This window comes from Erythrolamprus reginae, chromosome 1, assembly GCF_031021105.1.
Source record: "Erythrolamprus reginae isolate rEryReg1 chromosome 1, rEryReg1.hap1, whole genome shotgun sequence".
Taxonomy (NCBI): domain Eukaryota; kingdom Metazoa; phylum Chordata; class Lepidosauria; order Squamata; family Dipsadidae; genus Erythrolamprus; species Erythrolamprus reginae.
The window spans coordinates 27,714,831-27,731,422 of NC_091950.1; the positions used below are offsets into that span (position 1 = coordinate 27,714,831).

The following is a 16,592-nucleotide window of genomic DNA, read 5'->3' on the forward strand; positions in this document are numbered from 1 at the left end:
TTCTCCTCCACTTCCCGCCCCGCTGCTCTCACAGTCCCTTCGCCGAGAGCGCTTTCGTCCCGGGCTCTCAGCGAGGGGGCTGCAGGAGAGGTGGGGCAGGCGTTCTCACAGCGGGGGCCGGCAAAGGTGATTTTCAATGTCGGGCACGCGGGTGAGCATGCTCCCCATCCCCCTGCCAGCCCGCTCGGAACATTCAAAATAAGAAAAACCTTCGCCGGTGAAGGTTTTTCTTACTTTGAATGTTCCGGGTGGGCTGGCAGGGGGATGGGGAGCGCGCGCGCCTGCACACGTGCCCAATATTGAAAATCACCTTCGCTGGCCTCCGCTGTTAGAAGAACAGAGAGAGAACGAGAGAGAGTGAGAGCAACAGAGCAAGATAGAGAGAAAGTGAGAAAGAGAGAGAGAGAGAAAGAGGGGGGAGAGAAAGAGATAGCAAGAGAGAGAGAACAAGGGAGAGAAAGAGTGAGAGAAAGAAAACAAGAGGGGGAAAAAACAAGAGAGTCTTCGGAGAGGGGCGGCATACAAATCCAAATAATAAATAAAATAAATAAATAAAATGAGAGAGAGAGAAAGAAAACAAAAGAGAGAAAGTGAGAAAAAGAGAGAGAGAGCAAGAGGGGGAGAGAGAGAGAAAGAGAGAGAAAGCAAGAGAGAGAGAGATGAGAGAGGAAGGAAGAGAGTGAGAGAGGAAGAAAGCAAGAGAGAGACAGAGAAAGCAAGAGAGAGAGAGAAGAGTGGAAGAAAGAGAGAGAGAGAGAGAAATGATAGAAAAAAAGGGAAGAAAAAAAAAGAGAAATGAGAAAATGATTGAGGCAGAGAATGACAGGAAAGAGAGAGAAACAGAGAGAGAAGTGACTCTTGATTTAAAGCATATGGTAAAAGCTCTTAAATAATAACAGAGAGAAAAAAACCAGCCCTCATCTGTTTTTATTAATAGTTATGTTTTTGGTTTTGCTGGTTGTTTTAATTTTAATAGTAATGGATTTTGGGTTTTTTAAATTATTAATTTCTTTTAATAAAAAAGAAGGGATTTTTTTTCTTATTTATCTATCTATCTATCTATCTATATCTATCTATCTATCTATCTATCTATCTATCTATCTATCTATCTATCTATCTATCTATCTATTTATTTATTTATATGCCGCCCAGTCCCGGAAACCCTCAAACTTAGCCATCATTTCCAGTGTTTTACATACAACTTACCAGTGTCCAGTTTATATGGTTGAACTGTCTCATCCTGACTTCACTTATTGTAGAGCGACATGTGCTGGATCGACGCCATTTCAAGGTCAGTTTACCTTTCGATCTAGAAATTTGCATGGACTCGGCTGATGGTGGATGAAATTTTACTGGAATGAAAAGACAACAGCTGAGGCTACTGAGGAAGTGACAGATGTGTAAGGCCGCAAATGCAAGATGATAGGCCCCTTCACTCATTTTCATACGCTAATTTCTCTCTCTGCGCCTTATAATCTCTTATGGCCCTTTTGAGTCATCGGCTCATTTTCACCACCCTTTTTCATTGAGGGTTTAGGAATAACAATGATGAATATCACCCAGAGAAAATCAGCCAGCCTTCTGCTTCCACTGATGGGCTAACATTGCACTGATGCTGTGTCTGAGCATGGCATTCGAAAATGTGTGTGTTGGTAAAGTGGGATTCATAATCTCTTCCAGGGGAAGAGCCTTCTCTGTGGTGGCCCCGGCCCTCCGGAGATCAGGACTGCCCCCACCTTCCTTGCCTTTCGTAAGCTCCTGAAAACCCACCTATGTTGCCAGGCATGAGGAAATTAATATACCCCTCAGCTATTATGATTTATGTATGGTTGTATGATGTTTTTTATTATAAGGATTTTAAATACTGTCTTTAATATTGGATTTGTACTCTGTATATTGCATGTTGCGAGCCGCTCCAAGTCTTCGGAGAGGGGCGGCATACAAATCTAATAAATATTATTAATAATATTAATATTAATAATAATAATAATAATAATACCCACAATCTTCTCTGATAAAGATGGTTCAAAAATGAAGCAGAATCCTACTTATTTTCAACTCCTGAATATTTATTTACTTGTTTACTTGTTTATTTGTTTACTTTGTTTGTATGTTTGTTGAATTGGAAGGGTTATATAGGTCATCTAGTCCAACCCCCTGTTCAGGATCGCTCTCACTCTCAGAAAGTACCTCTTTATTTCCAGTTTGAATCTCTCCTTGGTCAGTTTCCATCCATTATTCCTTGTCTGGCCTTCTGGTGCTTTGGGAAACAGCCTGACCCCCTCCTCTCTGTGGCAGCCCTTCAAATATTGGAAGACTGCTATCATATCCCCCACTGGTCCTTCTGTTTGCCAGGCTGGCCCTGCCCAGTTCCTGCAACTGCTCTTGGTATGTTTTAGTTTCCAGTCCCCTTATCATCCTGGTTGCTCTCTTCTGCACTTTCTCTAGAGTTTCAATATCTTTTTTATAGTGTGGTGGCCAAATCTGGATGCAGTACTCTAGAGCAGTGTTTCCCAACCTTGGCAACTTGAATACACTTGGACTTCAACTCCCAGAATTCCCCAGCCAGCAAATGCTGGCTGGGGAATTCTGGGAGTCGAAGTCCAGATATCTTTAAGTTGCCAAGGTTGGGAAACACTGCTCTAGAGTTGGTTTAACTCAGCCGCTCTGAGTCCTTTTCGGAGTGGTCCGCATATAAATACAAATAATAAACTAACTAACTAACTAAGGCTTTACAGAGTAGTATTAGTACCTCCCAAGTCCTAGATTGTATTCCGGGCTGGCGCAGCAGGTAGAGTGCTGTACTGCAGGCCACTAAAGCTGACTGCTAGATCTGCAGGTCAGCGGTTCAAATCTCATCACCGGCTCAAGGTTGACTCAGCCTTCCATCCTTCCGAGGTGGGTAAAATGAGGACCTGGATTGTGGGGGCAATAGGCTGGCTCTGTTAAAAAGTGCTATTGCTAACATGTTGTAAGTCGCCCTAAGTCTAAGGAGAAGGGCGGCATAAAAATCGAATAAATAAATGCTGCTGCACATTGCTGGCTCTTATTTAGTTGATTTTCCACCAAGAATCAAAGATCCGTCTCACAGTCACTGCTATTGAGCGTGGTTTCACCCAGTTTATATATACAGTACAGTGATACATTGTGTTATGAATTTAATTGGTTCCAGGACGAGGTCCGTAAGGTGAAAAGTCCGTAAGACAAAATGTTTCCCATAGTAATCAATGGAAAAGCAATTAATGCGTGCAAGCCCATAATTCACCCCTTTTGCTAGCAAAAGTGCCCATTTTCACACTGGTGGGGTTCCCCTGAAGCTCCCCTCCATGGGAAACCCCACCTCTGGACTTCCGCGTTTTTGCAATGCTGCAGGGGAATCCTAGCAGGGGAATCCCAGCATTGCAAAAACGGGCGCTTCAGCTGGCAATGGAAAGTCCGGGGATGGGTTTTCCCAACGAGGGGAGCCTTCGCCTGGCAACAGAAGTCCAGAGGTGGGGCATCCCAGTGGCGGAGGTGGGTTCGTAAGATGAAAATAGTTCGGAAGAAGAGGCAAAAAAATCTTTAACCCCAGGTTTGAATCTCAAAAAGTTCGAGGGGTTCATAAGATGAGGTATCACTGCATGTCTTTTGTATATCTGAGTCCTACGGGATAGGGTGGCATATAAGTAAATTAAATTAAATTATTTTTTTTCTTACCCAGCTGTAGGATTTTACTTATCCTTAGAAAAGGAAAAGAAGGGAAACTTCACTGCTTTCTTTGGAACTGCGTTACCCATGATAAACTGAGCCACCTCAACAGTTTGTCTTCTGGTAAGTTAGAGTTATGTGGTTTGCAACAGTTTTAGGAATACACAAGCCACAGCAATTCTCCTCGGGGCATGCCCGCAACAACTCCTCAACAAATGGAATTTCCAAAATTGAAAATTCCAAACTTTCCCCAATACAGTGGTACCTCTACCTAAGAACGCCTCTACTTAAGAACTTTTCTAGATGTGTTCAAGATTTCCCCGCCCCCCTTCTTAAGAACCATTTTCTACTTAAGAACCCAAGCCCGGAAAAATTTCCCAGGAAATTTGAGAGTGGCATGAAGGCCCGGCCAGTTTCCTGCCATTCCCCCTTTAATCCCGGCCATCTCAGGCTTTTCTGGGCTGCCTTTCGGTGGTGCTTAAGGAGGCTTTGGCAGTCCAGAGCGAACAAAGCATTTTTCTTTCTCTGGGCGCTTGGAGAGGGAATAAACCTCTGCCAGCGCCTAGAGAAAAGAAACGCTCCCTTCTCTCTGGGCAGCGACTGTCCTCCTTTTCTTCCTCTTCCTCCTCCCACCCCGAGCTTTTATTTCTTTCCTGATGGGTTTGATCACATTATTTGCTTTTACATTGATTCCTATGGGAAAAATTGCTTCTACTTACAAACTTTTCTACTTAAGAACCTGGTCATGGAAAGAATTAAGTTCTTAAGTAGATGTGCCACTGCAGTTGGAATCCCTTAACCTTGCAACATGCACCCAGAACAACACCTAAATCTGCCCTTTCTCTTTGTCTCAAAATGTGGCCAGGAACAGAATAAAGAGCTTTGGAATCAGCACTGGGTTGCTTCCAATTTGGCCCAGTTCTGTAAACTGGTAATGGTGGCGGCGGGAGGATGCTTCTGCACATGTGCAGAAGTGTTGCACGCGCACGCAAATGCACGACCAAGCCAGTAGCAGCGGGTTTTAGAACCCACTACCGATTAGAATACAATAGGACAGTGTTTCTCAACCTTGGTATTTGGATGTGTTGACTTCAAATCTCAGAATCCTGCAATCAGTAAAGCTGGCTGGGGAATTCTGGGAGTTTAAGTCCACACATCTTTAATAATAATAATACAGTAATAATAATAATAATAATAATAATAATAATAATAATAATTTATTAGATTTGTATGCCGCCCCTCTCTGAAGACTAGGGGCGGCTCACAACAATAATAAAAACAATATTATAGTAGAACAAATCTAATATTAAAAAACATATAAAACCCTATCATTATTTAAAAAACCAAACAACACATTCATACCAAACATAAAACAAAGTATAAAAGAGCCTGGGGGAAAGGTATCTCAACTCCCCAATGCCTGGCGGTATAAGTGAGTCTTGAGTAGTTTACGAAAGACAGGGAGGGTGGGGGCAATTCTAATTTCTGGGGGGAGTTGATTCCAGAGGGCCAAGGCCGCCACGGGGCTGCCACATTTGAGAAATACTGTAACAAGAGATACTTCATGCTGTAGGAAGTTAGAATATAAGAACATAAGAAGAGCCGTGCTGAATTGGGCCAAAGCCCATTGAGTCCAGCATTCTGTGTCTATTTATTACTTATTACTTAGATTTGTATGCCGCCCCTCTCCGAAGACTGTGTCCCACAGTGGCCCACCAATTGTCCATGGGGATCTTGAGCAGAAGGAGAAGGCAAAACCCTCCCTTTCCCTTGACCCCCAACAAATGGTACCCAAGGGAATCCTGCCTGTTTCAAGTTCATTTTCTGGCTTCTTTGAACTTACTGGCTTCCTTGATCAGCAGTGTATGATTCTTTGAGACCCGATGAGAGCCATCCCTCAGCACACTTTCTACCCAGACAGTATAATTTCTTTGAGCATACAGTGTGTCGGTGTTAATGGTATAGTAGACCTGGCCTCCAGCCTTATATTTCTTTATCTTCCCTTCTGATTGATCCCTGTGGGTGAGAAAAGGAAAGGAGTTTGATTAGCTCTTAAAGCCGTGTTTCTCAACCTTGACACATTCACGTTCTTCTAGTTTGGTGGTTTGCTTGGAGACGTTTCATTACCAAACTAGGTAATGGCATCAGTTCAACCCAGAGCTACAAAATGTTCCCAGTCCACTCCTGGTTATTTAATGTAAAAAGGGGCCTTTGACTATTCCAATATGTGAAAACCAGCTACGCTTTATGAAAGTGAAAATTCTGGTTGTATTTACAAAATATTAATTAAATACATCAATCTCTTCTCCCCCCCCCTCCCCGTTCTGTCCAACACTTTCCCCCTTTTCCTTGCCTGGTTTCCCATTATTTCCATTTTCTTTGCATTTTGTATTCTGGTAAGAGAATAAAAAATGTTTAAAAAGGGAGGACTAATTAAATACAGGCTAATGGTGGCAATGTACTGTATTCAACATATCCCGGCCTTAGCAGTATTTATGGCTCTATAGTTTCAAAAGACAAAAGGGGATGAGAGAAATACAGATATAAAATATATAAAATGGGAATAAAGATGTATATCCCCACCCCCATCCCAAAAATCCAGGATAAAGTATAGGCTGGAATGAGGAGCAATGCAAGCATTTAAAAAAAAACAAAAAACCAACCCAACAGATAATTAAAGTAGGGAATTTATTGCTAGGATCTGTAGCAAAGCCCTCCAGATCAGATTCCTTTTCAATGTACAGTGGCACCTCTACCTAAGAACGCCTCTATTTACGAATTTTTCTAGATAAGAACCGGGTGTTCAAGATTTTTTTTTGCCTCTTCTCAAGAACCACTTTCCACTTACAAACCTGAGCCTCTGAAACTGTAACCGGAAAAGACAGGGAGAAGCCTCTGTGGGGCCTTTCTAGGAATCTCCTGGGAGGAAACAGGGCTGGAAAAGGCAGGGAGAAGCCTCCGTGGGGCCTCTCTAGGAATCTCCTGGGAGGAAACAGGGCTGGGAAAGGCAGGGAGAAGCCTCCGTGGGGCCTCTCTAGGAATCTCCTGGGAGGAAACAGGGCTGGAAAAGGCAGGGAGAAGCCTCCGCGGGGCCTCTCTAGGAGTCTCCTGGGAGGAAACAGGGCTGGAAAAGGCAGGGAGAAGCCTCCGCGGGGCCTTTCTAGGAATCTCCTGGGAGGAAACAGGGCTGGAAAAGGCAGGGAGAAGCCTCCGTGGGGCCTCTCTAGGAATCTCCTGGGAGGAAACAGGGCTGGAAAAGGCAGGGAGAAGCCTCCGCGGGGCCTCTCTAGGAGTCTCCTGGGAGGAAACAGGGCTGGAAAAGGCAGGGAGAAGCCTCCGCGGGGCCTCTCTAGGAGTCTCCTGGGAGGAAACAGGGCTGGAAAAGGCAGGGAGAAGCCTCCGTGGGGCCTCTCTAGGAATCTCCTGGAAGGAAACAGGGCCTCCACCCACCCTGTGGTTTCCCCAATCACACACATTATTTGCTTTTACATTGATTCCTGTGCGAAAAAATGCTGCTTCTTACAAACTTTTCCACTTAAGAACCTGGTCATGGAACGAATTAAGTTTGTAAGTTGAGGTACTAATGAGGTACTAAACTAAACCAAACCAAACCAAACTAACTCCTCAATGGCTTAGGATGAGGAGAAAGAGACTTTTATAACAGAGGCATCAATGTGCTTGGGCCAGAATTCACCTTAAGTAGAGGGTATGGTTGACACCTTCTTCACACCTAGCCTCCCAGGAGCAGTTCATACGACAGAGAGAGGCCGCTTCACAGCAGGTCTTGTAACAAATCAAATTTTGGGGCGCACAATTGCTGGGATCTGCAAACATAGGACAAAGAATGACATTCCTTGGAATTAGGAAACAATAATGTAAGGTGTTTACATATTTAGGGCAACTCCTGTCCTGCTTTTCCCAAAGAATAAAGCTCACTTTGACCAATTGTCAAACAACACCAAAAAAAAGGCACACACACATCTAAAGAGAACTAAAGTTAAGGGTAATACGTATCTACATCAAGCAGAAATCATAATGACACATTAATAATAATCTGACTTTTAGTACATGAATAGAAAGTTTACTCAAGTCCTGCTGCTTCTATGGTTGTGTATTTGTGGTTTTGTGCCATGTTACCTGCCCAGATTTATGTAGTTAAGATGGATGGCCACATTGATAGAAACATAGAAACATAGAAGACTGACGGCAGAAAAAGACCTCATGGTCCATCTAGTCTGCCTTTATACTATTTCCTGTATTTTATCTTACAATGGATATATCTTTATCCCAGGCATGTTTAAATTCAGTTACTATGGATTTACCAACCACGTCTGCTGGAAGTTTGTTCCAAGGATCTACTACTCTTTCAGTAAAATAATATTTTCTCATGTTGCCTTTGATCTTTCCCCCAACTAACTTCAGATTGTGTCCCCTTGTTCTTGTGTTCACTTTCCTATTAAAAACACTTCCCTCCTGAACCTTATTTAACCCTTTAACATATTTAAATGTTTCAATCATGTCCCCCCTTTTCCTTTTGTCCTCCAGACTATACAGATTGAGTTCATGAAGTCTTTCCTGATACGTTTTATACTTAAGACCTTCCACCATTCTTGTAGACCGTCTTTGGACCCGTTCAATTTTGTCAATATCTTTTTGTAGATGAGGTCTCCAGAACTGAACACAGTATTCCAAATGTGGTCTCACCAGCGCTCTATATAAGGGGATCACAATCTCCCTCTTATTATTATTATTATTTTTTATTATTTAGATTTGTATGCCGCCCCTCTCCGCGGACTCTTCCTGCTTGTTATATCTCTAGCTATGCAGCCAAGCATCCTACTTGCTTTTCCTACCGCCCAACCATACTGCTCACCCATTTTGAGACTTTCAGAAATCACTACCCCTAAATCCTTCTCTTCTGAAGTTTTTGCTAACACAGAACTGCCAATGCAATACTCAGATTGAGGATTCCTTTTCCCCAAGTGCATTATTTTACATTTGGAAACATTAAACTGCAGTTTCCATTGCTTTGACCATTTATCTAGTAAAGCTAAATCATTTACCATATTACAGACCCCTCCAGGAATATCAACCCTACTGCACACTTTAGAGTCATCGGCAAATAGGCAAACCTTCCCTACCAAACCTTCCCCTATGTCACTCACAAACATATTAAAAAGAATAGGACCCAGAACAGACCCTTGTGGCACACAGCTTGTAACCTGTCTCTGCTCAGAATACTCGCCATTAACAATAACTCTCTGATGTCTGTGCTTCAGCCAGCTTGAAATCCACTGAATTATCCAGGGATTAAGTCCAATCTTCACTAATTTATCTATCAGCTCTTTATGTGGGACCGTATCAAAGGCTTTGCTGAAGTCCAGATAGGCAATATCCACTGCACCACCTTCATCCAACACCTTTGTGACATAGTCAAAGAAATCAATGAGATTAGTCTGACATGATTTGCCTTCAGTAAAGCCATGCTGATTTGGGTCCAATAAGTTAGGCCCCAAAACTAAATGAATAAGATGGTGAGACTTTAAATCAAGGTATTGCATTCTCCTTGCTCCTCCCTCCACCAAATTTTAAAAAAAAAGAAAACTCCCAAGGGGTTGAGAAAGTTATTCTAAATTTATCTTAGATATTTATTTATTTATATACAGTCCAGTTCCCCTCCGTTTCTGTTTCATAACTGATGGCAGATTAAAGGAAGAGAGTTTAATAAGTCTAAATTTATCTTAGATATTTATTTATATACAGTCCTGTTCTCCTCTGTTCTTGTTTCATAACTGATAGCAGATTAAAAGAAGAGAGTTTGAAAGCCTAGAAGGAAGCTATGGCTGGCTTTATTGCTTTCAGGTCTTCCCTCAGATGAGATAAACTTACCGCTCAAGAGCTCTGGTGCCGCCAACCACACCATCATCATCACTGCAACGGCAACCTGTACCATCTTCAGTTTCTTCCAGCTTGAGTGATGGGTGTTTGTCTCTTCCTAGAGGTGCTGGTTACTGCAGGCTCTATCATTGCTTGCAGAGAAGTCTTCCCCTTAATCCTGAGGGAAGGCAGGTGCATCTGATTCGACCAGGAGGTTGATTGGTTGATTCAACTCAATGGCCTCTCCGCGCGAGGCACTTTCAAGAAAACGGTGCACATTTACCCTGTTTTTCTCTTTCACTTTGCTTTCAACTAAGGGCTGACCACAGAACCTATTGACTCAGCAGCACACACTAACACATGCGTACCACACATCTGCGTGCCTGGTTTCTGGGTACGAGATGATTTGCAGGTACAACTCTGCTTCTTCTTCTTTCTCACAAGGAAAGCTTAAAGGAGTGTGAAATCTAGAACAACTCTCACACTCTCTGGGTTGATGTAGACAACTTCTGAGTTGGAAGTTTCATTCAGTAATTGTGTCATTCACAGACTTCACCAACATCGTAGGCTACATATCTTTGGAGAGGGGCGGCATACAAATCTGATAAATAATAATAATAATAATAATAATAATAATAATTATTATTATTATTATTATTATTATTATTATTATTATTATTATATCTATGGCTCATGGGTATTTTAAAAACCAAGGGTTAAAAAAACACTTAAAATTTTATTATTATTATTATTATTTATTATTATTATTATTATCATCATCATCATCATCAACTGATCATGTTATCTTTCACTATCCACCCTATTGTTCTATGATTTATTAAATATTTATTTACATTTCCAATTGTCTTTACTTGATTTTGAAGTAATAATTTACTTAATACATTGTTTTCTTTTCTGAAGATACAAGTTTTTACATCCATTTGATATCTGGAGCTAATCTGTATGTATTGCCACCAATCTAGCTCAATACCTAATTCTTGTAACTCTTGTTTTGTTCTAAGTTTTAATTGATTGTCCAGTAAATCCCTATATTTCCAAATCTTACCTTCCTTTGCTAAGTTCGGATGTGTAATGGCTTCTATAGGTGAGATCCATTCTGGCATTACTAAGAAGTGATTTTTCTTTATTTCAATCCATACATCAATCAATGCTTTTCTAATTATATTATTTTTAAAAATATGAATGTGTTTTAATCTTGTCATACCATATAAAGGCATGCCAGCCTAGCATTAAATCATGGCCTTCTAAATTAAGTAACCTTTGATTATCCAAGGTTAACCACTCTTTTATCCATGTTAGGGCGGTGGCATAATAATATAATTTCCACATATCTGTGGCTCATGGGTATTTTAAAAACCAAGGGTTAAAAAAACACTTAAAATTTTATTATTATTATTATTATTATTATTATTATTATTATTATTATTATTATTATCGTCATCATCATCATCAACTGATCATGTTATCTTTCACTATCCACCCTATTGTTCTATGATTTATTAAATATTTATATACATTTCCAATTGTCTTTACTTGATTTTGAAGTAATAATTTACTTAATACATTGTTTTCTTTTCTGAAGATACAAGTTTTTACATCCATTTGATATCTGGAGCTAATCTGTATGTATTGCCACCAATCTAGCTCAATACCTAATTCTTGTAACTCTTGTTTTGTTCTAAGTTTTAATTGATTGTCCAGTAAATCCCTATATTTCCAAATCTTACCTTCCTTTGCTAAGTTCGGATGTGTAATGACTTCTATAGGTGAGATCCATTCTGGCATTACTAAGAAGTGATTTTTCTTTATTTCAATCCATACATCAATCAATGCTTTTCTAATTATATTATTTTTAAAATATGAATGTGTTTTAATCTTGTCATACCATATAAAGGCATGCCAGCCTAGCATTAAATCATGGCCTTCTAAATTAAGTAACCTTTGATTATCCAAGGTTAACCACTCTTTTATCCATGTTAGGGCGGTGGCATAATAATATAATTTCCACATATCTGTGGCTCATGGGTATTTTAAAAACCAAGGGTTAAAAAAACACTTAAAATTTTATTATTATTATTATTATTATTATTATTATTATTATTATTATTATTATTATTATTATCGTCATTATCATCAACTGATCATGTTATCTTTCACTATCCACCCTATTGTTCTATGATTTATTAAATATTTATATACATTTCCAATTGTCTTTACTTGATTTTGAAGTAATAATTTACTTAATACATTGTTTTCTTTTCTGAAGATACAAGTTTTTACATCCATTTGATATCTGGAGCTAATCTGTATGTATTGCCACCAATCTAGCTCAATACCTAATTCTTGTAACTCTTGTTTTGTTCTAAGTTTTAATTGATTGTCCAGTAAATCCCTATACAGTGATCCCCCGGGTATCGCGATCCCGATCATTGCGAACGGGCTAAATCGCGATTTTTCAACCCGGAAGTCAAAACACCATCTGCGCATGCGCGCCCTTTTTTTATGGCCACGCATGCGTAGATGGCGCCGGGCAGATCAGCTGCTGGGCGGCTTCCCTGGGTCTTCCCCCTCTTGCTGGCGGGAGGGCGAGCGGCGGGCATCAGCGAGGAGTTTCCCCACCGCCCACGCAAACTCCTCGCTGCCGCTCGCCCGCCCTTCGCCCGCCCACGCCGTTCGCTCGCGCCGCTTCCCAGCTGAGTCCTGAAGCGAATTGGCTTCAGGACTCAGCTGGGAAGCGGCGCGAGCGAACGGCTTGTCCACCGCCTGCCTGCCCGCGCGCCCGCCGCTCGACCGCCCTTTGCCCGCCCATGCCGTTCGCTCCCCCTCTTGCTGGCGGGAGGGTGAGAAGCCCCCCCCAGCACCCGCTCGCCCGCCGTTCGCCGCTCGCCCGCCCTTTGCCCAGCCACCCGCCGTTCGCTCGCTGCTCGCCCGGCCACCCGGGTTCGGGGGGGTGCTGGCAAGCCCCCCATGCCGGCGGCGACGTTTTAAAACAGCCGCGTGGCTTCCCAATGAGTCCCGAAGACAAACGCGGAAGTTCGCCTTTGACGTTTGTCTTCGGGACTTAGTTGGGAAGCCACGCGGCTGTTTTAAAACGTCGCCACCGGCATGGGGGGCTTCCTAGCAGCCCCCCAAACCCAGGTTGGGGGTCCGGGGGGTGCTGGCAAGCCCCCCATGCCGGCGGCGACATTTTAAAACAGCCGCGCGGCTTCCCAATGAGTCCCGAAGACAAACACGGAAGTTCGCCTTTGACGTTTGTCTTCGGGACTCAGTTGGGAAGCCGCGCGGCTGTTTTAAAATGTCGCCGCCGGCATGGGGGGCTTCCTAGCAGCCCCCCAAACCCGGGTTGGGGGTCCGGGGGGTGCTGGCAAGCCCCCCATGCCGGCGGCGACGTTTTAAAACAGCCGCGCGGCTTCCCAACTGAGTCCCGAAGACAAACGTCAAAGGCGAACTTCCGCGTTTGTGTTCGGGACTCAGTTGGGAAGCCGCGCGGCTGTTTTAAAATGTCGCCGCCGGCATGGGGGGCTTCCTAGCAAACCCGGGTTGGGGGTCCGGGGGTGCTGGCAAGCCCCCCATGCCGGCGGCGACGTTTTAAAACAGCCGCGCGGCTTCCCAACTGAGTCCCAAAGACAAACGTCAAAGGCGAACTTCCGCGTTTGTCTTCAGGACTCAGTTGGGAAGCCGCGCGGCTGTTTTAAAATGTCCCGAAGACAAACGCGGAAGTTCGCTTCAGGACTCAGCTGGGAAGCGGCGCGAGCGAACGGCGTGGGCGGGCGAAGGGCGGGCGAGCGGCAGCGAGGAGTTTGCGTGGGCGGTGGGGAAACCCCAGCGCCGCTTCCCAGCTGAGTCCCCTTCCCAGGAACCCCAATCTTCGGCTCCTCGCTAGCGCTGCAGAAGTAAAAACACCATCTGCGCATGCGCAGATGGTGTTTTTACTTCCGCAGCGCTACTTCGCGAAAACCCGATCATTGCTAGGTGTCCTGGAACGGAACCCTCGCAATGATCGGGGGATCACGTATTTCCAAATCTTACCTTCCTTTGTTAAGTTCGGATGTGTAATGGCTTCTATAGGTGAGATCCATTCTGGCATTACTAAGAAGTGATTTTTCTTTATTTCAATCCATACATCAATCAATGCTTTTCTAATTATATTATTTTTAAAATATGAATGTGTCTTAATCTTGTCATACCATATAAAGGCATGCCAGCCTAGCATTAAATCATGGCCTTCTAAATTAAGTAACTTAAGTAACTTAAATTAAGATTATCCAAGGTTAACCACTCTTTTATCCATGTTAGGGCGGTGGCATAATAATATAATTTCCACATATCTGTGGCTCATGGGTATTTTAAAAACCAAGGGTTAAAAAAACATTTAAATTATTATTATTATTATTATTATTATTATTATTATTATTATTATTATTTATTTGACTTCTATGCTGCCCAATGTTGAAGAACTCAGGGCGGCTTACAAAATAATATAATACAATACAAAAAGATACAAGCAATAAGAAGAAGTAGAATATAATGTCTAAAACTAAACCCCGTAATAAAACCCATTTGTATAAAAACAGTCATAATAATAATTATTATTATTATTATTTATTTGATTTGTATGCCGCCCCTCTCTGGAGATTCGGAGCTGCTCAATACAACAAAACACAGTACAAATCCAATACTTAAAAAAAACAGTTTAAAACCCTTAATATGAAAACAGTCATACATCCCAGACAAACATAAAACGGAATGGCCCCGGGGGAATCAATTTCCCCATGCCTAATGACAGAGGTGGGTTTTAAGGAGCTTAAGAAAGGTGAGGAAGGTGGGGGCAATTCTGATCTCTGGGGGGAGTTGATTCCAGAGGATTGGGGCCACCACAGAGAAGGCTCTTCCCCTGGGGCCCGCTACATTGTTTCGTCGACGGGACCCATGGAAGGCCAACTCTGTGGGACCTAACTGGTCGCTGGGATTCGTGTGGCAGAAGGCAGTCCTGGAGATATTCTGGTCCGATGCCATGAAGGGCTTTATAGGTCATAGCCAACACTTTGAATTGTTACCGGAAACTGATCAGCAACTAATGCAGACTGCGGAGTGTTGGTGTGACATGGGTATATGCAGGAAAGCCCATGATTGCTCTCGCAGCTGCATTCTGCACAATCTGAAGTTTCCGAACACTCTTCAAAGGTAGCCCCGTGTAGAGAGCATTACAGTAGTCGAACCTCGAGGTGATGAGGGCATGAATGGCTGTGAGCAGTGACTCCTGGTCCAGGTAGGGCCGCAACTGGTACACCAGGTGAACCTGGGCAAATGCCCCCCTCGCCACAGCCGAAAGATGGTTCTCTAATGTTAGCATAATCATATGCATACACACCATTTATATAGTTTGGCCATGAAAGATGTACAATTCATGGACCCCAGGCCTGCCAGCAAAGCCAGGTCTTTGTGGCCTTACGGAAGGCCAGTAGAATGGGAGCAGTATGGACATCGGGGGTTAGTTGGTTCCATAGAGCCGGGGCAACCACAGAGAAGGCCCTCTCCTGCAATCCCGTCAATCTGCATTGCTTAGTCGACAGGACCTGGTGGAGGCTCTTATTGGTCTCTGGGAGGCATGTGGCAAGAAGTGGTCCTGTAGATAGCCTGGCGCTGAGCCATATAGGGCTTTATAGGTAGTAACCAATATGGCAAGCGATTTAACAAACTGGAATCAGATTTGTGTGCAGGTTTTGAATTACGATCAGAGCCATGCAAAGGTGTCAACAATCATCGTTTTGTAGAAGATTAAGATTACCGTAATAATTCATCTTCATGATCTGTAAGTCGCAGTCACAACTTATTTATTTATTTATTTATTTATTCATTCATTCATTCATTCATTCATTCATTCATTCATTTACAGTGTTTCCTCGATTTTCGCGGGGGATGTGTTCCGAGACCGCCCGCGAAAGTCGAATTTCCGCGAAGTAGAGATGCGGAAGTAAATACACTATTTTTGGCTATGAACAGTATCCCAAGCCTTCCCTTAACACTTTAAACCCCTAAATTGCAATTTCCCATTCCCTTAGCAACCATTTAGATTATTACTCACCATGTTTATTTATTAAAGTTTATTTTAAAAAATGTTTTTTAAAGGCAGACGAAAGTTTGGCAATGACTTATGACGTCATCGGGCAGGAAAAACCATGGTATAGGGGGAAAACCATGAAGTATTTTTTAATTAATATTTTTCAAAAACCGTGGTGTAGACGTTCCACGAAGTTCGAACCCGTGAAAATCGAGGGAACACTGTATTGGATTTGTATGCCGCCCCTCTCCGCAGACTCGGGGCGGCTAACAACAATGGTAAAAACATTTGCCTGGTTGCTGAATTCTGGAATACACAATGGAACCATTAACTAAATGTACTGGTTTCACATAATAGGCTAAGCCACAAAAAACTAATCAAGCCAGTCATGTGCTAATAAACTAGTCAGTTCTTTACAAGATCTGGTTAAACCTATTGTAAATACTCACTGGTATTTGTATTTTATAATATTCTCTTCCCCTTGCTTATACACAGGTTAATCTTGAATTATTTGGAGGATAAAACAAACTGGAGGGTACTCTGCGAAAAAACATGGAGATAATAAATTATAAATTATTGAGCCATGGTGGTGCAGGGGTTAGAGTGCAGTACTGCAAGCTACTTCTGCTGACTGCCGGCTGACTACAATTTTGCAGTTCAAATCTCACCAACCTTGAGCATAGTTCCCTCTAAGCTGAGCAGTGAGCAATCGCTCACTTAAAAATCATCATCAACTCATAGTTTTCCAAACCTGCCCAGAAGCTGAGAGGGAAAGAGTGAGAGGGAAGGAGAGAGAGAGGAAGAGAAGAAGAGAGAGAAACAGATAGAAAAAAGAGAGGAAGGAAAAGAGAAAGAAAAAGAATGGGAGTAAGGAAGAGAGAAAGAAAATCAAAATCTAGTTTGAAACTACCTCAACTATTTAAGTGGCATTTTGATATTGATAGAG

At 42.6% G+C, this 16,592-nt stretch overlaps 1 protein-coding gene across 1 annotated transcript in view; it reads right to left on the minus strand.

Moving 5' to 3' along the window:
• The window catches only part of IL12RB1 (interleukin 12 receptor subunit beta 1), a 49,892-nt gene extending 40,203 nt beyond the window's left edge, over positions 1 to 9,689 (minus strand). The window contains exons 1-4 of the mRNA XM_070732859.1: positions 9,577 to 9,689; positions 7,382 to 7,511; positions 5,531 to 5,703; positions 1,207 to 1,352 (exon numbers count right to left, since the gene is read on the minus strand). Of these exons, the coding sequence (XP_070588960.1) occupies positions 1,207 to 1,352; positions 5,531 to 5,703; positions 7,382 to 7,511; positions 9,577 to 9,640 (513 nt within the window). The 5' untranslated portion in view covers positions 9,641 to 9,689. The remainder of the gene's footprint in view (positions 1 to 1,206; positions 1,353 to 5,530; positions 5,704 to 7,381; positions 7,512 to 9,576) is intronic.
• Positions 9,690 to 16,592: the final 6,903 nt, after the last annotated feature.